Source organism: Schistocerca serialis, chromosome 1 (assembly GCF_023864345.2).
Source record: "Schistocerca serialis cubense isolate TAMUIC-IGC-003099 chromosome 1, iqSchSeri2.2, whole genome shotgun sequence".
Lineage (NCBI taxonomy): Eukaryota > Metazoa > Arthropoda > Insecta > Orthoptera > Acrididae > Schistocerca > Schistocerca serialis.
Genome location: NC_064638.1, coordinates 846917471 through 846941055, shown reverse-complemented (window position 1 = coordinate 846941055; position 23585 = coordinate 846917471). Strand labels below are relative to the sequence as shown.

The window sequence follows — 23585 nt, the reverse complement described above, 5'->3', positions numbered from 1 at the left end:
TCTTGATTGTACCCCAATGCACGGAAGGCCACGTCCAGACAAAATTCATTTCCACAAATATCTGAATGTACGAAAACATCGTCTTTTGTGTGGCCTATGCCTTTATAATAACGAGAGTATGCTCACCCTACATCTTGTCCTTCCTCCGAGGAATAAACTGCTAGCAGATTAATTTTTCGTTTCGTATAGAGTAACATGTTTATTGTTTATCTCAACGTGCTTGAATCATACGTTAATTGAAGATTCTCATGCTGAGAAATTGGTAGGAATGATCTGTTTTTACTTGGTAAATACTTTCTAAATTCAAGGCCGCACATATATTTCTTTATTTACAAGCAAACAGTTTCGACAGATTTGGTTGTCATCTTCAGGACTTTAAAATTGTGTGTTATAAAATGTGTTCAGTTTGAGCTGGACAATTTGGCATGATGTCCAACTAAAAATGAACGTATTTATAACATAATTTTTTAAGGCTTGAAGGTGACAGCAAAGTCAATCGACGCCGTTTGTTTGTAAATAAAGAAATATTGTTGCAATCTTGGCTTTAGAAAGTTTTTATCGTATGTTACTATTTTCAACACATGAAAAGTACCTTTTCGCAACTATCCATTCGTTTTGTAGTCAAACTTCAGGAATTCACGAAATGTTAATAGCGACGACAAAAACGAGTAATAATACAAGGAAACAGAGCAGCTAACACAGTATAATGGTGAACGTGTAATGCAGGACAAACGAGTAAAAAGACCTTCAGGAATGAATTGTTGCAATGATTTCTGGAATCACTATACCCAGTTATGATAATTTTCGCTTTCGCTGAGACTAGTAATTTGGTCTCTACTATTTCCTGGAAAAGCCAATAAATGACAAAACAGAAGAAACTAAATGGGAACTGACTCATTAATTATTCATTAGAGTAGATTTTTGTAAAGCTGTTCCTACAGGATAATCATAAATCCATTAAAATTAGTATAACAGACAATAAGTCGACAGCATATTAGTAGCTTTTTAACTAATGTCGGTAAAGAACGCACATATTGACCAAATGTCGTACCAGAGTAGTAATATAATTATATGAACAGCCATCGAGACAGCCTTCACTCAAAGTGACATTCGTTATAGTGCTCTCCTGTTCTCTGGAGCATTAATATTTCTTGTGCCAAAAGTTAAAATAAAGTGTACACATAGGATGTTGCAAAATATTTGCATCAAACATCAAACGTCTTAGAGAACAACCGTTTTTAGAGAAAAAATGTTCGCTGACGCTTTCGTGTGACTCTAGGCGTCTTTTATTGCTAGTTATGTCCCTGAGAGGTAGTAGGGCGTAGGCTCTCTGCTGCGTGTGTATGCAATGCGTCTTGTCTACAATTCAGACATTTTCTCTGTGTGAAAGGGCAAAATTAAATCTTCTGTTTCGTTCTAAAATATCTTCCTTCGCTTAGAGACACTCACTCTTAAAGTTTTCTTGTTAAAAATCACTCTGTCAGTTTAATATCACTGATAGTTCGCTAAAAAATCAATGTCTCAGGGCCGGCGAATTCAATGCAGGGTAGGGGAACATTTTGTCTCTTGACGCAAAAACTTTGTAACACGTTGCATAAGGTCCGTGGTGGGGCGATGCCTAGTAGTAACGATAGTGTACCATGTTAAGCACCAGTCAATAGTGTCATTCTGACAAATATGCCCAAAGCGTGCACTTGAGAGTGACATGGAAAATTTAGCCTCTATATTCATGTTATTGCCCGTATAGTGAAGCTGTTTAACAATTGTAGTGTTTGCTATGGGTGACGTAAAGTAAAGTACTGTATTGATAAGTTATAAAATAGTTATGCAAATAAGCAGGGTCATATGGTACAGATACAGATTTTTTGATAATTGGTACCTTAATCTGTACCCACTTGAGTGAGTCAGTTGCTTTTTCTCTGCGCCTAACGGTCTTCCCGCAAACACTTCACTGCTACTAACTGATGTTTTCTGCACAGTCGTAACTGTGCCATGAAGCGAACTACGCCTCTCAGTACGCCGTGAAGTGAACTGCGCTTGTCAGTATAGACTATCCGTTTTGTGTCCTCGTGCCCACACTTGAATAGCGGATCTGCCGCCCAGGGGAAAGTAAATGTTAATGGCTTGTTTGTGCCATACATACTTAGAGATACTAACCAATCTAAAATCATATTACTCATAATAGCTATAATTATTTGTCTGCAAGTGAATGAAATACTGATATAATGTTGTGCAGTACACTGTCCTCAGTCATCAACAGAAATACGAGGCGTGTTTTTTAAGTAAGTACCGTTTCGAAATTTAAAAAAAATACGTGCTAAGATAGCTCAATAATTTTATTTTTACATGAAAGCCTGTACCTTAATCTACTTTTCTACATAATTTCCGTCAATATTGAGGCACTTGTCGTAAGGTTTTACCAGTTTTTGAATACCCTCCTCATAGAAGTCTGCCGCCTGACTTGTTAACCACTGTGTCACCACTGTTTTGACTTCGTCATCGTCTTGAAGACGCTGACCGGCCAGGTGTTTCTTCAAGTGCAGAAACAGATGGTAGTCATTGGGCGTAAGATGGGGGCTGTCGGAGGATGATCTAGAGTTTCCCATCGAAAAGATGTGATGAGATCTTTGGTGTGATTCACCACATGCGGAGGGGCATTGTCTTGCAGCAAAACGATGCCCTTCCTCAACTTGCATGGACTGTTGCTTTGATTCTGGTGTGACGTAGGCCACCCATGTTTTATCGCCCGTAACAGTTTGGCTTAAGAAATCATCACCGTCGTTGTGGCACCGCTCAAGGAAAGTCAATGCACTGTGTAAACGTTTGGTTTTGTGCACATCCGTCAACATTTTCGGTACCCAACGTGCGTACGATTTTCGGTAATTCAAGTGCTCGGTCTCAATGAAATAGAAAACACTACGAGAAACATTAGGAAAGTCATCCCGCAAGGAGGAAATGGTAAAGCGTCTGTTTTCTCTCATCTTATTGTCCACTTCCTGCAGCAAACTTTCATTAACGACCGAAGGACGCCCACTCCGTTGTTCATCATGCACATTTGTGCGGCCATCTTTAAATGCACTCACCCACTTTCTTACCATTCCATCACTCATAATGTTTTCTCCGTAAACTGCACAGATCTCAAGATGAATATCGATCGCTTTTAGGCCTTTAGCACTAAGAAATCTTATAACAGCCCGTACTTTACAGTCGGCGGCACTCACGATCATCGGAGGCATCTTAAACACTCAGTACACAACGTAAACAAGGAAGAATCAGAGTGTACGTAGATTAAGGTACAGGCTTTCATGTGAAAATAAAAGTATTGAGATACCTTAGCACGTCTTTTTTTAATTTCAAAACGGTACTTACTTAAAAAAAAAAAACACGCCTCGTATCTGCACTTAAACGCCTAATACCCTGTGCAAAGTTTTTGAGGGAGAGTCAGAAGCGTACCCCCAACATTGCCTCTTTCTACGAGGTAACGGCTGAAACGCGTGGTGTAGGGCAGAGACAGACAAGACGCTGACGTTAACACAAAGTCTTCTCCGTCTCTCTCGGGGCAGAACACTACTCTAGACATCAGAGACATGGTCTGCGGTATACTTGGGTGACTGACTTGTAAGTGGGGGGCTGCACTTCAGGGCGTGTGCAGGTACTGAGAGGTGGTGACGTGTTGCAGACCCGTGTGACGCGCCCAACGCGTGCGGCGCGTGCGCGGAGTGCCGCGTGTCGAAGCACGGCATGCAGTGCTCGTGCCCGGCCGGCTTCGCGGGCGACCCGCTGTCCGCGTGCTCCAAGCCGGCGGCGCGCTGCCCCGCGCCCGGCTGCGACCCCGCCGACTGTGACGAGGGCGGCTTCTGCGCGCAGCCCTGCTCTGACGACGCCACCTGTGCCTGCGGAGAGACCTGCGTGCAGGGGCGCTGCCGCTCCCGCTGCGGCCCGGCCGGCGCCTGCCCACAGGTACGGCTGACTCGCACACTTCTGAAGACACGCTGCCTGCAACTGTCCACAGCCTAGAAGAGGCCGTCTACGTATGAAAAACTCTGTTGCAGTACAGTAGGACCACTCCCGAACGGACTTGAACCACTCATCACGTTCATTGCCTTCACCATTTCAAAACCTAAGAGTTACATTCCAACTTAACATAGGTCTTGGGCAACGTTACACGGAGCGAGGTGGCGCAGTGGCTAGCACACTGGATTCGCATTCGAGAGGACGACGGTTCATTCCCGCGTCCGGCCATCCTGATTTAGGTTTTCCGTGATTTCCCTAAATCGCTCCAGGCAAATGACGGGATGGTTCCTTTGAAAGGGCACGGCCGTCTTCCTTCCCCGTCCTTCCCTAATCCGATGAGACCAATGACCTCGCTGTCTGGTCTCCTCCCCCAAACACCCCAGAAACGCTACGTATCAGTCTTACACCATAAGTTGTATTCCAAAAATAATATAGAAGGCGTGGTCATTAAGTTTTAAATATCACCTCAAAACATTAAAATGACATACGAGGGCTATTTGGGAAACAACATTAGATCAGTCACACAATGGAAACCACAGTGAAAATCGCAAATATTTTATTTGCAACTGTTTGCTATACTTTCCAGCTGCTTCTCTACATAGTCGCCGTTCTGACTTGTCATAGCGTTGTACCAAGTTTCCAATACCCCCGTCATAGAAGGCAGCGTTCCGCCACTTCCCTGCGCTGGTCTGCAGTTCGTTGGCTGTGCCAAAATGTTGTCTTCATAGCCAACGGCTCATGTGAGCGAACATCAATATCAGAGGCAGACAACTCCGTGCTGTATGGTGGGTGATCAAACACTTGGCATCGAAAATGCTGGAGGGGCTTCGCTTCGTCGCTGCCCCTACTGTGTGCGGCCGAGAATTGTCATGAAACTTCTCAGCGGAAACCCACATTAGGCGGGAGACACTATTGTTCTAGGCATATTTACGTGCTCATTGTGTGCCGAGAAGTGGAAACAGCGTCGTGACGCGATTGACAGGCGTACTAGGGACACTGCCCGACACATCTGTGCAAAGCTTCGCCTGATTTTCACTGTCGTTTCTATGTCGCGACCTATCGAGCATTACTTTTCGATTAGCCCTCGCATTTAACTTTTTGTCCATTTGCAAGTACGTGCCTGCACTCCTGGTATACAATGCAACCCAACGGCAAGTCGCTAGAGGGGCCAGACCGAAATGGCGCCGCCCATACATGAAGTGGGGCACCGTTCCGTAATTCATTCTCGATAGCAGCAGAAATGTTGCAGCTGCGGCAGGTCACTCCAGATGATTATTTAGCAGTCCAGACTGGCCTGACACAACTGCGACATTTCCATCCCTGGCGAAAACGAATTACCGCACGATATTGCATTTTGTTTTGGCTCTTCGCGCTTCGGTAGTGGAGCGTGGGAATTTCAGTGTGTGCTAACACTGCAAGCATGTACCTCCAAACACACAAAGACATTAATTATGCAACTAATTTTCTGTAAGTGATAATTAAAACTTTACCAGTGGTATGTTCTATCTCTGTTTGCGCACATGTGACATGACGCACAACATAAATATTAAGTTCAAAAACGTCTCTGTAGTTCTTACAGCACAAAGTACCAATCTCTCTCCGGCCACCCCATTTAGGCTCTCCGTAGGTTCCCTTAATCGTTTAACGTAATTGCTGGGTTAGTTCCTATAAAAAGGAAAGGACGCTGCAGCGTTCTTGCCCGTCGCAGATTGTGCTACTTGTGCTGCGTCTGGTGATTCTCCAGCAGAAAGAGGTTCCTACTCAATGGTCTGAAGATGACCACAGTAGTGGTCGAAACCGGTCACCTTAATTAATAAATCGTGATCAAGACTGTTTCTATAATGTTTCTATATATTGATCACTGTCACTCCCATAATGTATTCAAAAGTAATTATTATAACGATTTAGGGGGAAAATAAGCTGAACATTGTGTTGGGGAGAACATTGGACTTCAGTGGTACGTGCAGCAATGTTGGTCGTAGTGCTGCGATGGTGTAATAGTCAGGAATCCTGCCTAGTAACAAGGAAACCCGGGTTCAAGTTCCGGCCGTAGCAGAAAAATTAAAGCATTTATTCTGCTTCCACCATTATCGTACATAAAGACGAAACTTAGAAGTCACGAGGAAAATTTAATTATAAGATCAAATAGCAACAGTGAAATACAAATAAAAAGTTAAATCGATTAATAAACCGACATCAATCGGAATACCAAGATGGGAAACAAAATCGCTACGAACTGACGCACGAACCTAATAGTTTATGCGTCGCAAACCGTGTGGGCGTGTGTCGTTGATATTTCCTTTGTGTCCAAGCTGTCAACGAGCAGTGGGCGACTCTACTGGAGCTCGATGTGCGCTCGGCTGCATCTGCAGCGCAGGCCACAGTGGTAACGGCGGGGTGTGGCGCTTTGCAGGGCCAGGTGTGCAGCGACAGCGGGGCGTGCGTGCCCGGCTGCCTGTCGCACGCGGACTGCCCGCAGGACCGCGCGTGCTCGGGCGGCCAGTGCCGCGACCCGTGCGGGCCGTCGGCGTGCGGTACGGGCGCGCAGTGCCGCGCCGCCGACCACCGCGCCGTCTGCCTCTGCCCGCCCGGCCACCGCGGCGAGCCCAGCAAGGCCTGCCTGCCCGCCGGACAGTGCTCCGCCGACGCCGACTGCCCGCCCGACCAGTTCTGCTCGCCCGCCGACGGCGCCTGCCGCAACCCGTGTCTGCAGGCCGACGCCTGCGGCACCAACGCACAGTGCCGCGTCGCCGACCGCAGGGCCGTCTGCTCGTGCCCACCCGGATATTACGGAAACCCTAAGCTCGAATGCAAGCAAGGTACGTCCCTTCTCCACTCGCATCTGTCCACTAACACCACACAACGAGACCTCTACCGCGGCCCTATTGCAATCATTCTCCACGTGACTGACATACCGCGTAACAACTTTAGTTTTAATTTCTGGAAATCTACGTATTCGTGAGCTGAACTTACTAACAGACTACACAATCGATGAATAAAGATCAACACGGCGTATATGACAACTGACAATATGCCGTGACAGCACTGCATCTGCACTGAAGACACGTCAGAGAAACACGCGCGTCTACAACAGTCATATGCAGCACGAACATTCGCAGACACGGACAAAAGTACACTACTGGCCATTAAAATTGCTACACCAAGAAGAAATGCAGATCATAAACGGGTATTCATTGGACAAATACATTATACTAGAACTGACATGTGATTACATTTTCACGCAATTTGGGTGCATAGATCCTGAGAAATAAGTACCCAGAACAACCACCTCTGGCCGTAATAACAGCCTCGAAACGCCTGGGCATCGAGTCGAACAGAGCTTAGATGGCGTGTACATGTACAGCTGCCCATGCAGCTTCAACACGATACCACAGTTCATCAAGAGTAGTGACTGGCGTATTGTGACGAGCCAGTTGCTCGGCCACCAGTCACCAGACGTTTTCAATTGCTGAGAGATCTGGAGAATGTGCTGCCCAGGGCAGCAGTCGAACATTTTCTGTATCCAGAAAGGCCCGTACACGACCTGCAACATGCGGTCGTGCATTATCCTGCTGAAATGGAGGGTTTTGCAGGGATCGAATGAAGGGTAGAGCCACGGGTCGTAACACATCTGAAATGTAACGTCCACTGTTCAAAGTACCGTCAATGCGAACAAGAGGTGACCGAGACGTGTAACCAATGGCACCCCATACCATCACACCGGGTGATACGCCAGTATGGCGATGACGAATACGCGCTTCCAATGTGCGGTCACCGCGATGTCGCCAAACACGGATGCGACCATCATGATGCTGTAAACAGATCATGGATTCATCCGAAAAAATGAAGTTTTGTCATTCGTGCACTCACGTTCGTCGTTGAGTACACCGTCGCAGGTGCTGCTGTCTGTGATGCAGCGTCAAGGGTAACCGCAGCCGTGGTCTCCGCGCTGATAGTCCATGCTGCTGCAAACGTCGTCGAACTGTTCGTGCAGATCGTTGTTGTCTTCCAAACGTCCCCATTTGTTGCCTCAGGGATCTAGACGTGGCTGCACGATCCGTTACAGCCATGCGGATAAGATGCCCGTCATCTCGACTGCTAGTGATACGAGGCCGTTGGGATGCAGCACTGCGTTCCGTATTACCCTCCTGAACCCACCGATTCCATATTCTGCTAACACTCATTGGATCTCGACCAACGCGAGCAGCAATGTCGCGATACGATAAACCACAATCGCGATAGGCTACAATCTGACCTTTATCAAAGTCGAAAACGTGATGGTACGCATTTCTCCTCCTTACACGAGGCATCACGACAACGTTTCACCAGGCAGCGGCGGTCAACTGCTGTTTGTGTATGAGAAATCGGTTGGAGACTTTCCTCATGTCATCACGTTGTAGGTGTCATCACCGGCGCCAACCTTGTGTGAAAGCTCTGAAAACCTGATCATTTGCATATCACAGTATCTTCTTCCTGTCGGTTAAATTTCGCGTCTGTAGCACGTCATATTCGTGGTGTAGCAATTTTAATGGCCGGTAGTGTATTTTGAGATTCACAATTTTCACTTTGTTCTCGTTTTTCCATCATCGGAACCGGTAGTGAAGACAGCACAGTGTGTTTAATGCATTTATCCAAGCTTTAAAATTCATATTACAACCGGCATTAAAGACTGTATGCTATAGTAAAAATGTTAAACTTTACGAAAGAAAGCCCCGCATCGTCCAAAAGATGCAACTCATGATACTGTAACACTGACTGTTGATACTAATTCACTTTCAAAATGAGGGAAATCAGTTTCTTGTGCCAATAAACGACGGTGCCGTTTGTCTGTAGTTTACCCCTTCAGGTTCTGTACCCGTAAGAGTGGACAGGAGAGAACCGGATGTCGTTAGTGCAGCAGGGGCTGTGTACAGAGCGGCGGCGGCGCTGTGGTTGCAGGAGGCGGCGGCGACTGCGTGCGCAACCCGTGCGGCGAGAACGCGCGCTGCCGCGACGTGGCGGGCGGCTACGAGTGCTCGTGCCCGCCCGGCTGCACCGGCGACCCGTACCGCGGCTGCCTCTGCGAGGACGGCCTCAAGAACGCCTGCGCCGGACACCGCTGCGGAGCCAACGCCCTCTGCAGGGTCACCGCCTCTGGGGGGCCCGAGTGCTACTGCCCTGCCAACTTCCCGGTCGGAAACCCCGAGCGTGAATGTGAGTACCTCTCTCGCTTTGTCGACGTCGCTTTAGCGGACCGTCTGCTTCGTCTGCATCCGGCTACCACGGTACAACCCTGCAGGAGCATACACGAAACTGATTTCAATCTATCAGATGTCTCCGAGTCACCAGGAGCGATAGAAGTTAGCAACAAAACGGTATTGCACAAGGTGGTGTAAAAGTCACTTCAAAATAGAAAACACGTCACGACACATTTTAGAAAGGTACCTCTCGTGCACATTTTATTGCAGTTGATGGACGAATTTTCTCAAGTAACAAATACTAAAAAAGTACAAATGCCACTATCTTATAATGTTCTTAAGTAATCGCTTCTCCGGTCGTTTAATTCAGACATTTAAGACTGCGCTTGTAAGTTTCGGAGCTACGTACTAGTCTGAGTCGATAAGGAACAATTGTTGTGTGACAGGGAAGTTACTACAAATGTCTGTATTTCGTATGCAAGCAAAAAGTTGAAATACCTGAAGCTTTCATCAGTAATTTTTCAGCATTTTTTTGTCAGAATGTCAGCTCACTAGCTCGCAAAACAGGTAATTCACTTCTCCACACTTTCTGTTCGTGCTAGGGCGAAACATACGTTCAGGGAGAAGATAAGACTATACCGAAATTTAAAATAACTTGTATGCACCTGTTATCATTGGCATGGATTGTGTACCCTATACTCCCTCAAAAAGAAACCCGAGGGCGATTTCCTTTCATAAGAGCAGTAAAGAAGCTACTAAGGGATCATCAGATATTGAAAGGAGGAGTTGTGACAGATCTGCCTGTTTCTGCGCCCGTATCTGTCATGTCATAGCTACTAAGGGCACGTTATGTGTGAATTACGATTTCGTTTGTCTCTTGCAGAGGCACCACACACTGCCATCAGATTTTCTGAGAAGGAAAAAATAACGAAATATCCTTCGCTTTTCATTCCATCTAATCAGTTACTTTACTGTAATTAGTTGCAACTGTTAAGTCCAATGCACGGTAAAATATGCTCGTAGAGGCTCCATATAGTGTCTGTAGCTCTACTCCATCACCTTTTCCATATTACATATTTATGAATTGTTAAAAATAACATCTTGCGCTGGCAGCCAGTAAAAGATTACCCTCTACGTGCAGTAGCGGGGCAAAGCGAGTCACTGCTTACAGTTTTAACCGTTAACCTTTCTGTTATTTGACCATTTTACACAAACACTTTTCAAATAACGATTCTTACACAGACCAACATTTTGCTTGACTCTTTAGTATCAAGAAAAAGGCATACACCTGTGGTCCCATTATAGTCTTTACATGGCAGCTGTTTCCCATTGTACATTCTAGACTGCCTTGCTTCCCAGACTTTGAAGTATTAGTTGCCTAGTCTGTGGCTATCACCAATGTCTGTCTCCTAGGGGCCCATTGGGTACGAAGTGACCCTCTTCTGATTTATGTTTTCCGTAAATCGCATCAGGAGGACAGTGTCGCTGCGCGTGAGTCCAGGCCACGGCCGACGTCCTCTCCCACCCACTTCCAGTCGAGCTCGTGCTTAAGGAAGCTTCCTTCCTTCCCAGCCGATATATGAATCATCGTGACTGCTTCAGTACAAGCCCAGCGAGTAGTTTCCACAATTCTTTTTGTTTACAATCCAGAAGAGGCTCGTGTGGCTCTAGTGAGCTCTGACTTGGAAGTATGAGCTAGGGAACTAGGATTCTGCTCCATGGCGTAAAACATGACAACTTCACCAACTGTTCCTGGTAAATGTGTTGAATGTAGTTTGCGGTTGGAAAGGGTGGCACTTCCGGGGAGAGATGAAGGTGCTGTACAGGTAACTGATGGCAGGATGCGGGTGTTGGGTGACCGGCAGTGAGTGATGAAAATTTATGTGTCGAATTACTGGCGGACTGGCCCCATTTGGTGGAAAACATTTTTGACGTAATCCAGTGTTAGCGGAAAGTTTCATTTAAACTGTTACAGGCGGACACGGACTTTATTATTTTATAATGTTTGCACGAGGTTTGAACATATTTGGCGCTGTTTCGGTAGCCGAGGGTTTAGTCCAGATGTCGAGTGTGGAATAAATTATTGTCGTAACTCATAACCTCGCGTCAGTCTAGAATTATCGCAGCAGGCGTTCGCGTCGAGCCTAAAGAACGATTCAGTGTGTGGGAGAGGTGGTAGTAAGGGTGGATGGGTGCGTTCCGCAGGCGTGTCGGACCGCTCCGGCGTGGACTGCCGCACGCGCGGCTGCGGCTCCGGCGCGGAGTGCATCCGCGACGGCACCGCCTTCGTCTGCCGCTGCCCGCCCGGGACGACGGGTCGCCCCGAGGTCGGCTGCCGCAAAGGTAGGTGCTCTCCTTCTGCTGGTGATCTGCTACGCTGCCTGACGCTCTGTCGCCGCGGACAGCTCCCGTTCGCCACCCTCTCGTAACAATACTGTGGACCGCCACCAGAACCGGAGCTCGTCCGCGGCAGCTGCCAAACGCTGCGTTAATAATATTCTAGCCTAAGCTCTAGCAAATATCTTGTAAATACCTACGGGTTTCCGCCATTAGTCTGCAAGGAGAATTAACAGCGTAACTGCTGTACAGATGAGCGTACAGGATTCGACGACGATACCCTGTACCGTAAGCCGTCGAGTTAACCACAGATCTGGGCATGCACAAATGAGGTTGTTTTGAAGAAAGCATGCTTCTACGTTTTCGTTGCCGTTTGCTGCTGAATTACGGTAAGCACGTCCCATTAACCCGCTGGTATTTTACTGTGCACGGGGTATAACATGTGAATACATTTTGCTGATTAGGAAATGGGTATTACAATAACACTAATACTGACAGCAAATTGTTATTATGGCACTCACTGTATAACAGTCTGCAGCATTACGCCTTTTGTCATCATGTTTCATGTTTCAGGTTGTAAATACTCACTGTCTCTTCGTATAACCTCGTAGCACATTAGTAGGCTCACGTGCAGAATGTTGCCACAGTATTCCAATCTGTCTTGTCACATGGTCTGCTGTAAAGCACAATACACAAAACCGAGTGACATGGGAATTACCTCACACCCCTCTCTAAACGTACTCCATTTAATCTGTACTGTGTCCCCCTGCATTTTCGGAAGATTTCCACAGCACTTAACAGAAAAACAGAATCTTGAAATACCACTGCTAAATGCGTGTTTAGGACGCCGTTCTTTCTTCATTGTGCGTCGACGCGTTCACAGCCTTTGTTTCACTTACTTCAGAAATTATGTTCCCTGACACAGTAAAGCCAATACACCGCGATCGCCGCCGCTGTGTTAAAATATAACCGATAAGTCAGATTGGGAACTGTGAAAGGAGCATTCTCACACTACATGTACAGTAGAAATCATCTTTCCGTCATAGCACTCACCCGGATGTCTGTGTTTTTGTAAATAGTTTTTCCTGCTTGTGAAAAGCCTATGTAGTTTTGTGTGTCTAAATTTTCTTTTCCGTGGAGATGTGGGCTGACCTCCTTCAGAGCCTGTGTGTTTTCCCGGCCCATCTGTGCACGTGAGAATTTCGTTTCCTTTCACAGTTCTTACGACGACTGTTCTCTCTTTCTCCCCACTCACCACACGCTGTGTTTGTTTCTGTCTCTCTCTCTCGACCCCGGCCCGACTCGACACGAAAACTCACCAACAGAGAACACCTGTGCGAGTGACGTAGACTGTCCAAGTGAGAAGGCTTGTGTGAGCGGCGAGTGTGCCGACCCGTGCTCGTTGCGGGGCGCGTGCGGCCGCGGCGCGCTCTGCCGGCCCCTGATGCACCGCGCGCGCTGCTCGTGCCCGCAGTGCCACGTGGGGTCGCCGCACGTGCAGTGCGTGCGCGACCCGGACCCGCGCTGCGGGCTCGAGCAGCAGCCGCGGCCGGGCGGGGGCCCGTGCGCGGCGGACGCGGACTGCGGGCCGGCGGCGGCCTGCGTCCGCGGCCGCTGCGCCGACCCCTGCGTGCGCCCCTGCGAGCCGGGCAAGCGCTGCGAGGTGCGCGCGCACCGGCCCGTCTGCGTCTGCGCCGCCGGCTTCGTGCTGAGCGACGCGGGCGAGCTCGCGTGCGCCTCGGGGCCGCCCGCCTGCGCCTCCGACGCCGACTGCGCCTCCAACCGCGCCTGCGCCGCCGGCCGCTGCGTCGACCCCTGCTCGGCGCTGCCGCCGCCCTGCCGCGAGCCCGACCAGGCGTGCGACGTGCTCGACCACCGGCCCGTCTGCATCTGCGTGCGCCGCTGCAACCCCGCGCTCTCCATCTGCTTGCGCGACGCCGGGTGCCCGGCGCACCTCGCCTGCCGCAACTTCCGCTGCGTGGACCCGTGCGAGGGCGCGGGCTGCGCGCCCGGCGCGCCTTGCCGAGTCGAGGACCACACGCCCGTCTGCAAGTTCTGTCCCGCAGGATTTGTCCCTGACGCGAAATACGGATGCCTCAAAGGTAAACGGACGGACGGCGCGACACACACGACTGCTGACTCACGACGGTCGCGTAAAAGGGTGGGGCCGCGACGACGCACGGGGATTTAGAATAGACTAATGTTCTAAAAACAAATATTGGTTACGGATGACTGACCCGGCGCGGCACTAACTAGAATAAATAAAGAAAAGATAAGCGCATAAAATGCAAATTAAAAAAGTCGATTCACAAATCTCACAGATTTACAAAGATAAAAGCTATTCTCAACATCGTCATTCTGACAAATTTACCGGTAAATCTATTAACAGGTGTTTTCCGTTCAAAAGACCGCGAGACAAGATGCAGGCAATAAAAAGACACAGACCTTTGAGGTAGACATATCCTCTTCCTCTTCCCTGTTCGACTAGAGATTTTTTTTCTTTTCTCTTAAAATCCTTGTCGCTCACTTGATCAGTCTGTAAATATGTATCACTCAGTAATTATCTGTAGATACATTGTGTATATACTTTTTTATCTACATTGCATCCGATTATAACACAGTATCGACGTAGTAACAGTAACACTCAGTTTCTCTCAGTTCTTCCTAACAACTTCCCTAAATTAACATTCTGTAAATATTGAGTTTGTAAATATATGTAAGTGTGTGTATATATGTATATTATGTTGGTTATTCACAGCAGGTGTCAGCACAAGCACGAGGGCACCGGTTCAGTGCACGTTGGATGACGAGTGCACAGGTGCGCTGGCGTGCATTAGAGGAGAATGCGTAGATCCTTGCACCAACAAGTGTGGTCTGAGCGCTCGGTGTAGGGTGGAGGCCCACCGGCCACTGTGTTTCTGCCCCGTGGGCTACCGGGGGGATGCGGCCGTTCGCTGCACGCCCACCGATAGCCCTCCGGCTCTCTCGACATCTCAGGCTGCTCCTACAGTATCCATTCACGGTTCTTCTCTACCTACAGATACAACTTCGGGGACAACTGTAACATATAAACTGGCAACAGACAATCCCACAATACAAACAGTTAACCTACACACCACATTAGAGGCCCCAAGGACAGTAGATATTCTTACCGATACTACAACGAATGCCGAAACAACTACGTATTCGTCGGTTCCTCAAGTCAGTGCAAGACATCCTGCAACAGAAAATGAGATACCTTATGAAACTTCGACAAACGAGGCTCGAATGACAGAAGCAGCTACGTCCTCTGACTCGCAGGAAACATTGCAGGGGCACACGACGGTTACAACTGAGCCGTCGACCGACGTAACAAACGAATCAGAAACGACGCTGGACTTTTCTTTTGATTTGGAGGTCACGCCCTTTAATGAACCTGTCAAGTTATTCTCTAGCGACGAGCTGACTTCGGCTCCCGACACAACAGAATCAGCCCCAAAAGTGGGTGACAAAGCCACTACTACTCAGATTACTCCAATCACAAAAGATATCCTGTCTGGTGGCATATACAAGACTGACAGTCAGGAATTTGTTACTTCTTTCACGTACTCCTCTCGCAGACTGCCACAAGCAGAAGAAACAACACGAGAATCATACACGGCAGTAACGGAGATTGTTTATCAGAGTACAGTGACGTCTGATATACGCGAGGCAAGCGAACAAGGAAATTCTGACACACCAGCCAATACATTGTTCAGCACCCTGACAGAAGAAACAAATACTGAAAGCATGATGACATCAAATGAAGCACCTCATACCACATTACCTAGCTCTACCAAGCTACACTCTGAAAAAAAGGAATATCAAACCACTGGATCGCATTACAGTTATTACGGGCCATCTGGGGAACAGATCGAAACGACATTAACTCCATACGATATTCCTGTGACGGTTGTTTCTCACGACAGTAAAGGACAAACATCTACACCACGCTTGACAAAACCAGAAACTTCCACAGAAAAATATTATAGTGATTACAAAGGAATCACAAGCAGACAAGATGTCACGCTTCCCGTAAATTATCAAGGATCGTCAGCAGAAAGCGTCACTGATCAGCGAGTACGTGAAACGACATCTGCAAACTATCATCAGTTAGTCACAAAAAACGACCAGTCGTATGTTCCTGAAGCAAAAACGAAAACTGGGATTACGACCCATGCTATTTCACTGGCTACGACAGAGGTCGAACATTTCACCTCGGAGAGGGCTACAGGTTCACCATTATCGGTCAGTAGTGCACACGCTACTGTAGGTGGTGCAGAAGGGACTCAAAAGAGTTCCACAGCACGCTTTCCATCAAGCAAGGTGGTTCTCAATAAAATTTCTACAGACCATAATATAGGAAAAGACACCACATCTTCGGTGCCACCGTGGACAAGTAGTGCTGCCACTTCGGAAACTTATACAGTATTAGAAACAATAACGGTAACACCAGAGTTCACCGAGACGGTTGAAACAAATACCCCGGTCAAAGAAAAGCCGTACAGCATTTTAGTCGATAATTATTCATCCACTGCTACAGAAAACACGAAATCACCACAGTATGGAAGTACCGTTCCGACCGTGGAAAACCCTGAGTATGACTTCCATACAACCCAAAGCATCCAAGTACACCTCAACACAGAAGCGACAGAATACGGTCCTGCTTACGAAACAGATAGCAATGGAGTGAAAGATACGACAATAACGGCGGAAAGTGCCACCGAAGGCCGTGTGATAACCGTAACGCCAGTGCACGGACGTGACAGAGGACCAGTCGTTACAGTGACCCCTGTGAACTATACACCACGTGAACAAGTGTACACCGTGACTCCTCTTCACATTACTGATAGTGCTGAAAGCACAAACCCGACAGCAAAAGAGAACACTATGCAAATGGCTACCGATGGCTTCACTGAAACTCAAGGCACAGTGCCACAAACGAATTTTGGTTCAACTGAAAATATCACAAAGCAAAAAAATGAAAATGAGGAATTATTTCCTGCGCAACATACTGTATCTCCAAAGGGCGGCATCACCAGTACTGACGATATCCTATCGACGGAAAATGCAGCTGATAATTCAACTAATACTGAACGAGTATACACGTTTACTCAAGTTAGTGAAGGAACAGCTTTACAACAGGACAATTTGTTGCAAAAAGAACACAAGAATGGCCTAGTACCTCAGAAAACATACAGAATAACAGACACAGACGACATACTGGATACAACATACAAGGACACAGACATGCAGACAGAAAAAATGTTTGGCAATAACGAAAAAAAGATACACACCTCAATGCCGACGGTCATAAAGCATGACATAGTTAGTAGTACTACCCCAAAAGAAAGTCCTCCAATAGGAGAGGCTACGCATTTCCAGCAAGGGACGACCGAAAGCAGTGTAATGTCTACAAGAATTGGCGAAAACCCCACCTTCCCGACAGAAAGATGGGCACAGAATCCAAATTTTCCTCAAGGACATAGACATCATGGTCAGGAAACAGCAGAACAGGACGAAGAAATCACGACTGTCGATGAGAAACGCAACACAGAATTCATTACAGAAACCAGTAAAGCTGAAGAAATAAGTACGGAACTTACCAACAGTAGCAGCGAGCTTATTTTTGAAACTAATGATCACGATAGAACACAGGTAACGACGAAAATTGTACCAGTTTATGCTCAGACAGTTTACACTGCGTCACCAGAAACTGATGAAGAAATAACGGAAGTAGATACAAGTACTACTTCCGAAACGTTGACATCCTACACTCTTGTTACAACAGAGAACTTCACTTCAACATCGCAGGAACATACATCTGTTTCACAAGACAAGAAAACTTATGGGCCACCGCAAATAGATGAGAAGTCTGTAACAACTTCTTCAGCTACAAAGGAGATCAGGTTACCAGAAGTCAATAACAAACCTAAGGATCAACTTCCGCAGGTCAAGCACTCTACTACCATAGGTGTTATTGTCGAAGAAAGTACCGAACGAATATCAGACCAATCTCCCGAGATTATAACATCGACAATAAACACACCAGCTTCCAATGAGAGAACAGTAGATGCAATGATAACAGAGAATCACTTAGAAGAGAAGAGTTCTACGCAAAATATTAAACGTACTGAAAACTACACAAGAGTGTCTGTACCAAAAGTAACTATTACTTATGATGGAATTACAAAAGAAACACATGAAAATCCATACTCACAGGTCTCAGTAATAACAGACACGGCATCTGCAACTACAACAGAATACGTCGCATTACCCTACGATACCAAAACAACGATACCTGAATCAACGACAAATAAAATTTCAGATGCAGATGTAACCAGTGTGATTTCGACTCAGCAGGATCAAAACATAAAAACTACTCCCACGAAAGCGGAAACTTGGCGCAATGATTTAGAGGAAAGGACTTCTACAGAGTTTGTTTCCGACATCAGTGATTACACAAACGGCTTTACACCTGCAATGAAGCACTCATCGGATGCAAACAAATGGGTAGTCCAAGAAGAAACTACCTTTGAATCAGTAACACTAGATTTCTCTCAACCTACGGAATTTATTCATACGTCATCAGGTACCTCCGGCGATTACACAAATGAAGAGTTACCTCGTGAGACGTCGGAAGACAATGGAACATTTAGCGATGGAAATCCTACAACAGGTGATGACAGACAATCTGGAAGCGGAAACCAATCTCACGTCTTTATAGAAGACGACATAAAAAATACGCAGCCAAACATAAAAACAACTATACCATTCGATTCGTCGTCCAGTAACACCAAAAACGTACACACGTCCTTTCCTCCACTTCCAAGTACAACTGAAATTTACGATAATGTATCACAGGTTCCGAAAGTCAAATTTCCTCCGGAACGTGACACATTAAAAGCTACTGCAACACACAAAACTCCAAGCATCTCCTTGCCAACGACAATTAAAATTTCCCAGAACACTGATGCTGCCATTTCGTTGGCAGAGACCACAGAGAAATTTTCAACACAAATTTTCGTACCGTTTCAGCCATCGACGAACCCACAAAAACAATATGAAATTACAGCAGATTCGCATCTTACGGAGAAAACGGTATTTACTGATACAACTCGGTACACGGATGTTGTTTCGTTGGCAGGAAACACGGAGAAAATTTCAACGCAAGTTTTTGTACCGTTTCAGCCATCATCGACCCCGCAAAAACAATATGAAATAACATCAGATTCTCATGTTAAACAGAAACCAGTGCTTCCTGATTCAGTCCCCCAATCCACAGAATACTGGATTGATGTAAATACTGTTGCAGATAGGATGAAGTCTTCTTACACAAATCCTGCACCACAATATCCGGATGACTCTTCCAAAACGCATCAAACGCATCACATCACAGCAAAGGTAAAACTAAATACTGACAGCCCATTCCGCGAAAGCGTTGGTGTAACAGAGTCTGAAAGCAGAGGTTCCAGTACGCATGATGAAAATACGACAGATCTTCAACATACAACAAAATCGAGCGAAAGCTTTGAACCGTTGGATGAAGCGGCTACAGGCCAATTGCCACGAGTAACGTCAGAAGCAAATCTAGCTCCATTTCCTACATCTCCGCGTGACAAAGATATTGCAACAAACACAAACAACTTCCAAGCCACAGAAAACTTGTTGCCACGTACAACGGAAAGAAACGATCTACCCACAGATTTTGAACGAGCAAAGGAGGAAAAAACTATACAGACTGCAACAACTACAAACCAAGCAGAGGAGTCTTCCAATTTCACAGCAGAGACAACAGATCAGACTCTCGGAACTGTAAGAGAAGCTATAGTACGAACGGAACCCAAGGAGATTTCCACTGCGCCGGAAATATTTACAAACGATCATACACAATCGCTTGTTTCCATTAGCACGTCACAACTCAACCAAGAACTCTCTAATTGGGGAGACATTATCGAAGTACCAACAAAGGATTCCACTCAACATGAATTTCCCTCTACTGTAAAAATAATTTGCTCCAACTCTCTGGGAAATGTTAACTGCTTAACATCAAAGTCACCAGATACTACAGAAATCATTACAGAAAGGGCAGAAGGCGAAACGATACAGCCAGGGAAGGCATACACGTATCCTGGTTTCCTAGGGACAACCAAAAATTTTGTACACGGTTCGTCTGTGGGAACAGAAGACACTGGCACGATTACCACAAAATATGATCATGGCCCAGTAACTACACCCATTGCTGAAGAAGATGGAAAGAACAATTATTACACCACCACAGGGCAGAGGATTACGTCGACTATCAGCATTCACTTTGATGGCGAGGGATCAACCGATACAAATAACGAAGTGACTCTAAAGTCTGAAATGCAGCCCTCAGTAACAAATCAGTATGAGTCCAAATCATCAAATAATGAACCGTTCGGTTACGAACAAACAACAGGGTTTATGATCAAAATACCTACAGTAACCATGGAACCTTCATCTTTTGTACCTCGTTCTACCAATATTCTTCCCACTAGTACTCCCCACATAGAGCAACATCTAAAGGTTGTAACGAAATATCATACAAACGAAAATCAACAGTCAACAGAACAAAACATGTTTACGAGTCAGACCTCCGCAGAAAAAACATTCGGACCTGCTATAGGGGAAACACTTCCTTCACAGAGTACAGTCGCTAATCAGAGAAACGAACCGCTTACTCGCACTGGTTATGACCACATGACAGTTACAGACAGCATCCAAGATGCTTCAACCATAAGGCAACAAGAACTGTCAAACATGATCCCAACCACACAAGAAATCAATACCCCAAGGAGAACAACAGAAAGTGATGGGCATTTCCAGCACACTGAGAATGTCTACATTAGCTCAGATCAACAAGTGACAGGCAATACAGCTGAAAGCACGTTACCTACAGACGTGACAGATTACAAAATAGTGCTTAAGCTGTCTCCTTCCGCCACCACAAATACTGAAATGTCAGGATTACAGTACACACAGCCTGATACTGAGGAATATTCCCCTGGTTCTACAAGAGACACTTCCCAAATCTTTAAACCTGCGAGTACAATATTAAACGAGCAAACAGTGAGCACCCCAAATGGAAACACAGAAGAAAACAATGTATCAGTAATGGAGCTTATGACTGATAAGACTTCTGAAAGTCACGAAACAAAACTATGGTCTGTAACCAGACAGCAGTCAGAAAATTCCAGTGATGTTGGAATGTCAAAAGGAAATACAACAGATTCTACAACAGTGACAAATGTACAACAAACAGTATTTCTGCCAACAGATAGATCAAATGAATGGGCTGTGTCCAGTGATGAAGGGCAAATTTCAAGAACACATACCACTAGCTATGGAGAATTGTTAATACATTACAAAACAGAACCTACTCTTGAATATGAAAGAATTACTGCTGAAATTTCAGATAAACAGTTCTCACAACCAAAAGGAACAGAGAGAACAGTAATGACAAATGAGGTAAAGACAACATTATCATCATTACATGAGTATGATACAGAAGGAATGGACTACAGTACCACAGAGACAAACGAAATTATTGTTACAAGTGAAGGACATGATGCAAAGAACCACCAGCAGCAAACTTCTTACAACATTCTTACTACAAAAAATATTGAAGAGTCACAAACAGCAGGTATCACTGGAGATACAGAACAAGTGACTTCAGTACCTATCATTCAGGCCGGAGGATCGCAGGATGGACAATACTCTAATAAAGTCAATGCACAAACTCTTAAAAATGTCACAGAAATAATTACGCAGCAACATACTGAGATTGCCAAGCATACTTCACAGCCTCGTCAGACGTTAGTAACAGACTCAACGACAAAGCAGACACTGGCAGAATACAGTCCAAAAACTAACTTAAGAACTCAAGCTGTTATGATGCAAACTACTACAACACTGGAACACACTAAACAACTGAACAGAACCATTTTTGAGTATTCAGAAACTACTGAACCTCAGCCAACACAGCTCATAACAGGAAACACCCACACACTGGACTACACAATGGGAATCACTCTCAAACACACAGAGAGCATCCCACCTCAGACAGAATCTCCATTGTGCTTCTCTAATACTGACTGTCCAGGTAACATGTCATGCATCAATGCAAGTTGTAAGAACCCCTGTTCCATCAATAGTCCTTGTAGAAATGGCGCAGCCTGTGTTGTCAGAAACCATTATCCAGTGTGCCTTTGTCCATCACATGAGAACCAGACCACAGCCACTGTTGAATGTAGAACACTGCCAGGTAAACACAACACTGCACAACATCCCTCTGAAACACTTCCTTTACCTTAGGAGAGCTCCATCTCATTCAATCTCCTAATACTCTGTGCAACAATCAATCTATAAATGCAATTCTGAAGTGCTTCCTGCAGTCTTCTTGTCTGCTGTCGTAACTATATTTTATTGTCATGGAGAATGCTTATTTGAGACAGGAGCCCTTATCTCATAAATATGTGGGCACCATACCACTTCCTTCACTATGTCTCACTGGAATAATTATGTGGACTGAAGTACAAAAATCCCTATTTCTTCAACTGCAGCTTTGGATTCCAGTTATTTTTTCTTCCTTGGATGTATCTGGCCCTGCAACATTCCTCATTGCATGATGGTACACTACTGGCAGTGTTATATGATTCCTTCCACATTCTGTTAGACTGTGTCCTTTCTATGGTTTATGGTTATTTGATTTCCAATACTTGCTTCATATATCTTCAAGTTCAGTGGCATGCAGTTATCATCCTTCATTGTACTTTGGGTTCTTTATATGCAGCACATTGCATCAGACACATACTTTTGAAATGTGTGCCTATTCCAGTTCCTCACACAAAATGATATTTGCTGACCTAAACATATATAACGTTTTTCAATTCTACTTTGATTCCAGTTCCTGCAATGATTGGGGGAAAACATACATTTAGGGTGGGAGTGCAGTATCAGTATATTTATGTTTTGCTTTGTAGTTATTTTAAACCCATGCATTTTTTTAATGTAATAAATGTTGCACATATTTTTGTTACATCAGCAAGCTGTTTGGAGAAAATATTGATGTATTCCATGTAATAACATCAGGTAACTTGGAACAATGGCTTTGATGTTGTGGTGTGGTGCATAACTTTTGCATGAACAAACTCCTAAGTGCTTTTGGCTTTTGGCTTACAGATTTGCTTCTGTAAATAAGCTTCTTAAATATGCTTGCTATTCAGCTATTATGTATACAGATTCTTTTTTATACATAAAATTTGTTTATGTTTAGTAAATATGATTAGTAGCATATTTCTTCAGAATGATAGTCAAGAATTTTCTGTCAAACATGCATTTAAAATATTACACTTCTAAAAATTATTGAAACCTGTTCTACAGAATTTTTTCTTGAAATATGATTTTCATAGGTATAATGTTTCTTTGCACACAGACACAGTAAAACACCATGCTCCAAATTAGTTATCCAGGCTTATTGCCACACATTTGTTCACAGGTTAATGTTCAATTTCTGTTACAGAATTCTTTAACTACAGTTTATAATGCCTCCTGTTAATTCTTAAACATGTCTGAAATGGCAAAACTTGACAGCAATGACTACTCTTAAACTTCTCAAAAAAGTTATAGGTGTTTAGGGTAATACCACAGAAAAACTATTAATTAAATAAGGAACCCCTATGACCTCTTTGCTTGTCACTTATTTTGTGTTTCATAAATGACACACTTAAGTCAAAATATTTTTATTAAGAGACCAATTTAGTACAAAAAAAGTATCATTTCTTGTCACAGACAACTGGAAGCTGAGGTGAGTGAGAAAACAAGACTGGTGGGTGACCAACATGTGGTTTTACATTAACCAGGTGGACTTTACGCATAACAAAAACAAAATACAAAGAAGAAAATTCTCGGACATTGCATCAAAGGGTTTCTCAGTATTTAAAATTAGGATGTGTGGAAAAAAGGGAAATAAAAAGTTACAGTCAAATCTTGTGGTTTTTCTCAAGTTAAAAATGT

General features: G+C 45.2%; 1 protein-coding gene across 1 annotated transcript in view; it reads left to right on the top strand.

Moving 5' to 3' along the window:
• The window catches only part of LOC126439847 (uncharacterized), a 604845-nt gene that overhangs the window by 275480 nt on the left and 305780 nt on the right, over positions 1-23585 (top strand). Inside the window, 6 exon segments of the mRNA XM_050090598.1 lie at positions 3680-3960; positions 6428-6833; positions 8953-9207; positions 11397-11534; positions 12854-13630; positions 14287-21834. Coding sequence (XP_049946555.1) covers positions 3680-3960; positions 6428-6833; positions 8953-9207; positions 11397-11534; positions 12854-13630; positions 14287-21834 — 9405 coding nt within the window.